Source organism: Elephantulus edwardii, unplaced genomic scaffold, assembly GCF_000299155.1.
Source record: "Elephantulus edwardii isolate Elephantulus edwardi_28Jun2011 unplaced genomic scaffold, EleEdw1.0 scaffold00081, whole genome shotgun sequence".
Classification (NCBI taxonomy): domain Eukaryota; kingdom Metazoa; phylum Chordata; class Mammalia; order Macroscelidea; family Macroscelididae; genus Elephantulus; species Elephantulus edwardii.
Genome location: NW_006399831.1, coordinates 3,273,202 through 3,284,598, shown reverse-complemented (window position 1 = coordinate 3,284,598; position 11,397 = coordinate 3,273,202). Strand labels below are relative to the sequence as shown.

General features: G+C 39.4%; 1 protein-coding gene across 1 annotated transcript in view; it reads right to left on the bottom strand.

The window, feature by feature from the left end:
- Positions 1-11,397, bottom strand: part of ROBO1 (roundabout, axon guidance receptor, homolog 1 (Drosophila)) — a 752,594-nt gene that overhangs the window by 31,907 nt on the left and 709,290 nt on the right. The window contains exon 26 of the mRNA XM_006889823.1: positions 601-1,007. Coding sequence (XP_006889885.1) covers positions 601-1,007 — 407 coding nt within the window. The remainder of the gene's footprint in view (positions 1-600; positions 1,008-11,397) is intronic.

Sequence of the window (11,397 nt, the reverse complement as noted above, 5' to 3'; positions counted from 1 at the left end):
TCGCTTCCTAAACTGTGGGAGAATAAACGTCTGCTATTAAAAGTCATACATATGTGACATTTTTGCTATAGCAGCATTACATAGTAAGTATTTGTACAAATATGCATATGGTGGCCTAATGGCAAAAAGTTGTGCTGCAATCCTGAAGGCAAACAGTTCAAATCCACCAGATGCTCTGCAGGAGAAGGATGGGCAATCTCCTCTCATGCAATTAACTGCCTCTGAAAACCTGCTGGAGGGTCAACTATGGGTCAATTCTGACTTGACAGTACACCACCACCACCACCACCACCACATGATATCCATCTATCTAGCTGCTTTCACCCTTCTGAAAAATGTGGAATTCTCATTTGTTAAGTGGATGCATATCATTCATATTTCATAGGCTGTATTAAATGAAAATAAATTTAGAAAACTTGTCAAGAATGAGGAATTAGTGAAATTATGTTGTATTCCTGGGCCTTGGTTTTCTCATCAAGAAAACTAAAGGCAGGAATAATAGTGATTCATAAAGGGCACAAAAATCTCGTATGAGACTCAGTGTGGAATATGTATGTGAATAATTTTCTTTTCCTGCTGGGTTACAGGTATGAGACCCACCTGCAGCATCCTGCATCTGGCGTCTTGCCACCTTCAGCCCAGCATACTCGGCTGCTGCCGCCACCGCCTGGGCGAAATCGGCATCGGTGAAAAAGGAGCCATCGGAGGAGCTCACGCTGGAGCGTCCACTGGAAATGTTGTCCTCTTCCGAGGCTGAGCCCCAGCCGTTGATCATGGATCCTGTGACAGAGCTCTCGAGGTCTCCGACACTGGAGGCGGGGGTCTGCTCAAGCCCACGTAACAGGAGCCTTCTAGTCTGCATCTTGGCTACTTCCATATCAGCCTCGTCTTCTTCTTCTTCGGGTGCATCAGTATCCATATCTGAGACCAGGGGTCCTGAAATGTAGCCGTAGGTATGTGGCGGGGAAATCGGCCGTGGAGGGGGTGGAGGGCTCACCGGCTGCCGTCTGCATAAAGGTGAACAAACAGGTATGACTCAGCTTGGTATTTAAGACAGATTTGAGAGTCAGAATATATCTAATATATCTAGATGGTATTTTCTTTTGAGTTTTAAAAAATCGACCTAAAATCCTGAGGCTATCTTTTGATTCAAATTTTATAGAAATACACTTGCTCTTTATACATTTCACACTTTAACATTAAAAAGTATAATTTAATATTTAAAGCATACAATCCATTACAAAAGGGGAGGAAATCATATTTATTTATTTATTTTTTTAGAAACGTATGACTAGGTCTCAAAATGTTAAATAGTTTTTATTACCAAACCAGGTTGCATTAAATCAACACTCTCGACACCAGCAGTCATGAAATCAAAGGATATACTGCATTGGGAAAGTATGCTGCTAGGGACCTCTTTCCAAAATGCTGAAGAGCAAAGGTGTCAGTTTGAAGACTGAGGTATATCTGACCCAAACTATAATCTTTGCAATTACTTGCTATGCAGCTGAAAGTTTGACAATGAATAAGGATGACAGAACAAGAACCTATGCTTTTGAGCTGTGCCATTGGAGCAGACTGACTGCCAAATGGACAGACAAGTATGTCCTGAGAAAGATGCAGCCAGTGTGCTCCTTGGAGGCAAAGATAGTGAAAGTTTGTCGAACATACTGTGGGCATATTATTAGGAGGGCCCAGTTCTTGGGAAAGGACATCACGCTTGGAAAGGTGAAGAGGAAGAACCTCAACAAAATGGCTTGATACTGACTCTAACAGTGGGCTTGAGTGTGTCAGAAATGATAAGGATGGCACAAGATAGAGCAGAGTTCAGATTCATCAGTCGAAGAGTTGCTAGGAGTTGTAGTAGACTTGATGGCACTTAACAGCTACAATATTACCAAGCCTGACAGACATCAGTCCTGAGGAATATTTCTCTGTATAATAACTGGTCCTTTAGTTTACTTCATTCTACTATCTCAAGCAAATGAAGTCATATAGTAATGCATAAGTTTAGAAAGTATAAGTGCAATATATGGCAAAATTTACTTTTAATTTTATTAAAGTAAAAAAAAGCGATGATAACTATGAATATTTTTCTCTCTGAAGTACTTGCATATTGATTAAATTAACTGGCATGAAATATTATTATCTCTATTATTTTTACTGCCTCTTGGACCAGGTATAGGTTTTGCATTAGCATAATCAATTATTCTGGGATTCCCATTTTTCTCAGAGTCAGCCATAGCTTGTTGTGATCCATACAGTCAAAAGCCTTTGCATAGTCAATGAAGCACAGAGAGTTAGACAGTGAATAGGGATGATAGAAAGATAATTGATGCCTTTGAGTTGTGATGCTGGAGACGAGTGTTGAATATACATACCATGGACTGCTAGGAGAACAAACAGGTTTGTCCTGGAGAGGGTGAAGCCAGAATGCTCCTTGGAGTCAAGGATTCTGAAGCTTCATCTGACATACTTTGGGCAAGTTGCAAGGAGGGACTGGTTCTTGGAGAGGGACATCATGTTTGATGTGGAGAGTGGAGGAACAGTACAGGAGAGGAAGACCCTCGATGAGATGGATCTATTCTGTGAGTGGAGTGGTGGGAATGAATGTGTCTGAGACAGTGAGGTTGGCACAGGATAGAAAGGCATTTAGGGCTCTTGTACATAGGTTCGCTATGAGTCACAAAAGACTCGATGGCACATAACAACAACAACAAAAACAACAGTATTTTTACTATTATTTCACTTACTTGTTTAATAAAAGTCTTAAGTGTTTCTTTTTTCTGATGTTTTGGAATTAGTTAAGGCCCAAGGCAGAGCATAGAATTAACTAGTTTCAACTCTTTCTCTACGGACTTGCAGAGCAACATGGGGAAAAGCAACGTTCTCCAGCCACCCTCTGCTCAGTCACTACATCACATAGTCTAAATAAGATGCCTGCGAAGAAGCAGGAGTGGCATCCACTTCCTAAACAACATGCCTCCAGAAACTCTACGAATTTTGATAAATGTCGAGAGTTACAGACAGGCTTAGTGTTTGTGCATTGCTGCCTAGTCATTGAACTTGCTAAGCAAGGTAAAAGAGATGACAAAATTAGAGAGGACCAGCTGGAAACAGTCCTGACCATGAACTTCTGCATTCCTGAGAAAATGGATCCCAAACCAGTCTGCCAAACTGAACCCTAGTTTTGGAGGATAAATGAGTTTAAGGTCTTCTTGGGACAATCACAAGATGGGAAGCTAGGAGACATCTGGCATGAATGCTACAGGCCGGCAGTTCACTTGGTGATGTGGCAAAATGCCTGATGATGCAGCCTAAGAGTGAGGCTTCCGTCACTGTGGGGCCAATCCTTTCTCCTACTCTTAGGATATTTACAGAGAAAAATGAGGCAAAAGAGTTGCTTGGACTAACCAAGGATAAGACTGGTCCCTCATTTGATTTACCCTTTTTGTTTGTTTCCTTTTCTTGTCCTAGAACCTAGGAGAGTGGTCCTTTGAAAAGAAGAAAGTAGGAGGTGTGAAATACAGAACATGCCCCTCCTTACTCCCTTTAACTCCATGCATCAAAATTACCACCGGCAGGTGTAATCGAGGTGGAGGAGGTGAAGGAATGCATGTTAAGGTTTTATATTAATTGGAATATTAAGAAGAAACAAATTAACAACAAAAAACTACGCTTGGGATCTGGCCAAAAACTAATACAGGTCCCAACTTCAGAGAGGGAAACAGAATTTCCTTCCACATGGAATTATCTTTAAGGTAGGTATGGCAGTTTCAGGAAAAACAATGCTTTTTTGTTTTATCTCAACGAATTGAGACCCCTTTAATTAACTTGTTAAGTAACACAAATGTAAAGCATAAAAAGCGATTATAAAAATGTTTTCATTAACTCACTGAGCATCTACTTTGCAGCTAAGTATGATTAACAATTAGATACTTGGATACTGAGGTATTTTATTTTTATATTGTATGTTCTGTGGCATTGGAACTGCCCCATAGCTGACCCTCCAGTGGGTTTTCAGAGGCATTACGTCACATGAGAGGAGACTGCCCATCCTTCTCCCCAGAGCAGCTAGTGAATCGAACTGTGAGCTTTTTGGATTGCAGTGCAGCTTCCTACCACTAGGTCACTGGTTGTTGTTAGGTGCAGTCTAGTCGAGTAGTGACTCTATGAACAAGAGATCTAAACCCTGTCCTCTCCTCACTATTTTAGACATATTTGAGCACATTACACCGTCAGTCCATCTGGTTGAGGATCTTGCTTTTTCACTGTTCCCTCCACTTTTCCAAGCATGATGTCCCTCTCTATGGAACAGCCTCTCCTAACAACATGTCCAAATTATGTGAGTTCAAGCTTTGTCATCTCTTCCCCCAAAGAGTACTTTGGCTGCACTCTCTCTAAGACATATCTGTTTGTTGTTCTATCAGCCCACAGAACATTCATCCTCTTCTCCAACACCACAATGCAAAGGCATCAATTCTTCTGTCACCCTTATTAATTAGAGCTTGTGCAGTGCTCACATGCACAGAAAATGACTGAAAAACCATATAGCCCTAACTATATTCACCTTAGCGTTGAGGACTCTCCTTCATAGGGTCGCTATGAGTCGCTTGCAACTCGACAGCACTTAACAACAACAACTACAACAACAACAACATAGTCAACTTAGTCCTCAAACTGATAGCGTTGGAGAAGTCCCTGCCTGCATACCTTCCCAGTACTGGCCACCAGAGGAGTCTATTATTCTTACAAAGATAATAAAATTCAGAGAAACTAAGGACCTTGCTGAAGTTCATACAATGAGTTGGTTTCAAATACAAAATTTAACTGAAAACGTGGCATAAAAGCCATGATCTCTGTTTCATGATAATAATGATAAATACAGGGAGCTCTCGTGGCATAGTTGCTAAGAAGTAACCCAAAGGTGGTGGTTCAAATTTACCAATGTCTCTATGGGGAAAGATTTATAGTGTCCTCCCATGAGATTTACAGCCTCTGAAAACCTGCTGGAGGGACAGTTTGAGTCAGTTTCAACTCGAGTTTTTGAGAGCTGCTTTATTATTATTACTATATATTTCTTCGATATAATGGATTCTTTTCCCTCTGTGGGTGGTTTTTATGGTTTTGTGTGTGACAATAAAAGAACTCAGGAATGTGCCAAACCTGAAGCTATCTCAGTAAGTAAAATGAGTAACTGTTTCAATATGGACTATCTTGTATGCACATAAAAAAAGAATCTGTTTATTTGGAATGCTGTAAGATACTGACTGGAAAGCCAATTTACAGTCTTTGTCAGTGTGACATCCAAACCATCACAAAAAAGTGTTGTTGGGGTTTTTTTTTGTTTTTTTATTTTATTTTAATAATTTTAATGAACATTTACAGAGATTTTGGATTTCCATTCATTCACTGTTGTACTTTTCTCCCTGCCCAGCCCTCCCCCTGCCCCCCAGTTTCTCCTCTCTTTTAAAAAGTAAAAAAAAAAAAATTCTTTCTTTGGTATACAATCCCCCTGCACCCCTCCCACCATCCCAGGTACACTCCACTATGCACCCTTAATTCTGGACTCTTGTGATAACTATAATACCCTATCATATATCGCTTTTAAATTATTCTCTCCATCTGTTTTAATGCAGTATACATAATTTATCCATTTTTTCTCAGTCTCACACCAACCCTGATATCAGTCCCATTCTACAACAGTGGCACCACGGAGTATTTGTCCTTTTGTGACTGAGATATTTCACTCAGCATAATGTCCTCCTGGGTCCCCATTTTGAATAATATTGCATGAGTTTTTTGGGTTTTTTAAAATAATTGTAATTTCTTTAGTTTATTGTGCAATTATTTGTGCTAGACTTGTAGAAATCATTTAATCCTCTTCACATCTCACTTTTGCCAAGGATGAAAACTGAAGACCAGGAAGGCTAAGAAATTCATGCCAGATCACAGAGAAGCATCGCTGGCTGTTCTGTGTATTACAAATCCAGGCCTTAAGCTTGCTTTCTTAGGAAGTAACTTAAACAACTCAAGCAATTCAAAACCAACACAAGCAGGTTAAGACTTTCTAGCACAAAGAAAGATGATTTTAGCCATCAATAAAAGGATGTAGAATGCCCAACCTCACGATGAAAGGACGCCAGCATTGTTGTGCTCGGGACATTCACATTCTGTAGAACAAAACAATCTTCATGTTGAACATGGACTGGCTTTTAACTACTACCACCCCATGCAAACAATGAAGAAAGGCAGGAAAATTTATTCAAACCATCTGTAAACAAGGCAAGCCCAGGGAATGTGTGATAAACATGTACAGTTTGAAATATGTAATATATTCTATTTGAAAACAAAACACCATTTCAAGATGCTGCATTCAAGTGGGACTTGCTGCAAATGAACCTCAACTCTCTAGATATCCCCCCCGGGGGGTTTCAGCAACTTCTGAAATAATGTACATGGATATGACTGCGAATCACAACACTCTAGGCTCCTGCAAAAATGATGCCTTCATAAACGTGTTCAAGAGAAAAAAAAGGAACACTGTCATTAATTTATGAAAGCAGGTGTTTATACAGTGCACCATGTAGCATTTATTAGGTGGAAGACAGAGGGGAAGAAATGTGCACCTCTGAGATTTGTTTGTAAAAATGTATGTAGCTTCAATATTTTGTATAATTAACTATTTCACAGTTTGTAAATAGACAAGATATTTAATTTTCTTTTGCCTTTTTTGCTTACTTTCACTTGCAGCTACTATTTGTTTTAATAAAATACTAGTAAATGTATCATAGACATGAAAAATGATAGTTACTTTTCAAGAGAGTTTTTACTAAATTTCCTATAGTAAACACCACAGGGGAAATAAGTTTTACTATATTATTTTCTGAGATATAATCTAAGAAAAGAGAAGAAACAGTTCTAGTATGTTCGTACTGATTTTAAACAAAAATTGAACATCCTCGAATTTCATTTAAATGCCAAGGTTGCAATTTTCTTGGCAATATGAGTTGTAAATATTTACATCATTAAATATTGCTGTGTTATAATGCAGGAGGTTTGGTGATGTAGTCGGCAGGCAGTTATGCTTCAAACCCAACGAGAGCATCTCTCTAGTAGTTACATTCTGCTAGCAGCTCTGTGAGAGAAATGGGGTTTTTTTTGGGGGGGGGTTTAGGTACTTCCCCCCCCCATTTTAAAGGTAAGATTGTACATTGATTTTTTTTTTAATTATTGTAGTTCGGGTGAATATTTACAGAGTAAATTAATTTTACAGGAAAAACAATTTACACACATTTTGTTTCATGGTATTCACTCATGAATCCGCTCAGGTTAACATGGCTTTTCCATTTGCTCCCTGGGTTTCTTGTTTCTTCTCACTCTTCTTCCCTGCTCCTTTTTGCTTCCTGGATTTTGTTTCTGGGCCATTGATGCCTTTTAGGTCTACTACAGTTGATTGTTCTGGGAAGAACATTCCCCATCAGCATTATTGTATACTTATTAAGCCTATCTATACTGAAAGAACCAACAAGTTTCTCTTGGAGGAAGCACCAGAGAGCTCTTTAGAGATGTTGTAGGAGGAAACACCAGTTACCACTACCGTTGCAAAAAGTCAAGAGAAGTAGTTTAGTTCATAATGCTGTATAAAAGGAAGAAGATGGAGGAAGAAAGCGCAAATGAATCAGAATAGCTGGCAGCATAGCTTATCCCCAAAATCCTCAAGATGCACATGTACGATTTATAGTTTCTTGAAAAATCTATTGGAAGGTCAGCTTTGAGTCAATACCTGTGGTGTTAATGGTTTATTGTTCAAAATGACTTCCCTGGCCATTAAATGATGTTGCCATGTGGATGGGTAGGAATATATGAATAGGGCATGTTAGATTATCCAAAAGGGGACTGGCTGGTGTCACCATTACATTGAGTGGCTCCCGCCGAATAACCAGTGAATCTGATGAGTATCAAAGAAGCAGGAAGATTAGGCAGTGAGATGGAACAGGTGTTGGGGAATGGAATTAGGAGCCTTTGCCTAAGTTTGTCGGCCAACTAGACGGTGGGGAAAGAGCTGTAACTGGGAGGACTGAGAGTTTTATAACACTGGCGTAAAGTCACGAAGCTCAAGGCTGGGGTATATGTGAGTACATTTCAGAGGCTGTCCTCACTGAGTGACTGTATTCTGCTACTAACCTGAATAAAAACTTTTTTTACTTCCCTAATATGTTTTTGTGTGGTCTGTGAGATATCACAATGGATTTTGGATCCAATAAAGCAATACGACTGGTGTTGGGATGGTAGAAAAAGTTGTAAGAGTATTGGAGACTTGGTTTTGTGTTGATGTTCGTTGACAGGGATAGTCGCCCCACGTGGAGTTGGTAAAGGTCAGATATGGCCATCCCTGTGTGATCCTTGCACTTATTACAGTACCAAATCAACAGCAATGAGTGTGAGGTTTGTTTCCACGCAGTCCAGTAAAGGAAATCAGTAATTAAACAGTGTTACAGAGCTCTGGTAGCACAGACCGTAAGCAACTAATTGCACTGGTAACTCTCATGGACCAGGACTTTCTGACAGTTCAAATCTACCGCAGCTCCATAAAGATAGCCAATCACCTCTCCTGCAATTTACAGCCTCAGAGACCAGCTGGAGGAACAACTATGCGTCAATCCCAGATCCAAAGTATTGAGTGAGTGAGTTAGAGAGTGAGATAGGCTGTGTTGTAAAAACACACAGAACTGGCTCCAATGACATCACAGAAACATTCTATAAGGAACAATTTCCATTCAGTCTTGGTTTTGAAAGATACATAATAGTGAGGTCTAAAAGAAGAAGGGATAGAGTGCTTACCACTGCCCATTTGTTAGTTTGTCATATTGTTGTGGCTTGTGTGTTAGTTTCTATGATGCTAGAAACTAGTTCACTCATATTTCATACACCAGTAAAATCACCATGTCAGTAGAACATCCAGACTCAGGCAGACTTAGGAAGAGAGCCTGGCAATTTACTTCTGAAAACTAGGCAAGGAAAACATTATAGAACACAAATGACTATAATTAGATAAATGTTGGGAGATGAAATCCGTGGTTAGAAGGCAATAGTAACTCAATTATACCAGTGATCATAGTCATGCACGGAACCTGGGAGCATTTCACTCTTGGGTGCTATGATGCTGTCATAAGTCAGAGTCGACTCGGTAGTAACTGATGACAACAGGAAGAAAGTTCTAAAAAGAGGGGGCAGCATATACAAAGACCAGAGGCAAGCAAGAACACTGGTCGTCCTAGGGAAAGGAAGAAACTCAGGGAAGTCAATAGAGGCAGGGAGGAAGGGTATGGTAAGGGACCAGGATGGATAGCCCGGGGGCATGTCACTAAAGGTCCTTTGAAACATTAAGTAATCTTTTCTTCAGACTAAGCAAAATGAGAAGTAGTTGAGAGATTTTAAGCAGTGGAAAGATTTGTTCAGAATTGTGTGCAGGGAGATTATGTTGAGGAAGGGGCAAAGCTAAAGGCAACAAACAATTTAGGGAGTCATTATTGTAGTGTAGGCGAGAGAAAATGGCTTTCAAAACTAGGATAGTACCTTTATGATTGAAGATATGTGGATAATGCTGAGTGATATTTGGGCCATAAAAATATCCAGGAACAAGTACCTGGATATATGGTCAGAAGCCCTAGGATGAGATTCATGCAGAAATAGTTATTTGTCTATAATGAGCAGATTATTAGCATGATGAGAAACAGAAGTTACTGACTGATGGGGTAGGGTACTGGATTCAGTCAGAGGTTCAGAACAGGCCTTTGCTCAGGGATTTAGCTGACAGAGGGAACTACATCACTATAGATGGTATCATAAAGGGACAAACAAAGGTCCAACATTACGCAACTGTTGTTGCTGATTGCCGTCAAGTCAAGCACGACTTATAGTGACCCTATGAATGTAAGATCTGAAGCCTTCCTATAACTATAGTCATTTTTCAAGGTTCATGCATAGAGTTTCTAGAAGCATGTTGTTTAGGAAGTAGATTAGATAATTATAAGGACATACTTTCTAACCCAAATGTCTCCATAAAAATAAAAAATATAGTGTTAAGATAAAAATAGTTAAATTATAAAATACTGGCACATCCAACATTCAAAGTCATGTAAGCATATGTAGAGGTAAATCACTGACAGGCTCCTTGCCAAGATCTTGACCGTGAATACCCTTGATTATATATTTAGGCCACTTTCACTTTGGTATTTTTATATCTTTAAAAGTCTACAGTAAATGTAGGTTATACTTTCATATATCATAGAAAGGGAGTAATCATATTTTAACTGAATTCCTATATACATCTTGGTAATGTTGTTCTTGTTTCTAATAGCCATCCTGCATATATAATTCTAAATACTTTGGACACTGAGAAATAGGCCTTTTGAAGATGCTGAATGACAAGTGCAGCTGTAAAAAGAATTTACCAATTATACATGCTTGCACAAGTTAATACAAGTATCCATTGCCCAAGAAAGAGGAGGGAGGTGGATCAATTACAAATTCTCATATCAGGTGTCCTTCAGGACAACATTACTGAAGTTATCTCCAGGAAACTGAGTTATCTCAAGTGGAGTTCTAAAGGCAAGAGCTCTGCTATTTGTCCTCAAGAGACTTTCAATTTAATAGAAAAAGGGACATGAACAGCAAATGCTGTGGTGGCCTAGTCTGCAGGTAGTTGTGCTGCTAACACAAAGATCACAGTTCTTTGGTGGTTCCAATCCACCAACGGCTCCACAGGACAAAGACTGGCAATCTCCTCTCATGTGATTTATAGCCTCAGAAACCCAGTGGAAGGTCACCTACTTCTCAAATCCAACTCGATGGCAATGAGTAAAAGAGAAATACAAACATTCAAAATATGAAAATATGGACGTATACTTTCATACAAAAATATGGAATATGAAAACTGATCAGTATGGAGCCAAAGGTGTGAATGGACCACTAATAAGAGAAAAGAGGGTTGGTGGATTTTTGTTGGTGGCTAGGAGGAAAGCTTCACAGGGGAAGATGCTTTCTGAACTGTGTCTTGGCAAAAGAAGTATTTATCAGGCAATCAAAGTAAACATAAATACAAGATTTGTATACTGGAGAGTTCAAGATAATGTCAGACATTTTCAAACAAATTAATTAGGAGAGTAAGTTTGGCAGAATAAGGAAGAAATGAGAAGACAGGTATAAGAAGTGGGTAGAGAAGCTGTGGTATATTCGCACAATGGAATACTATGCTGCATTGAAAAACAAGGAACTCATGCAATATTATTCAAAATGGGTGAACCTGGAGGACATTATGCTGAGTGAGGTATCTCAGTCACAAAGGGGCAAATGCTATATGGTGCCACTGTTGTAGAATGAGGCTGCCATTGG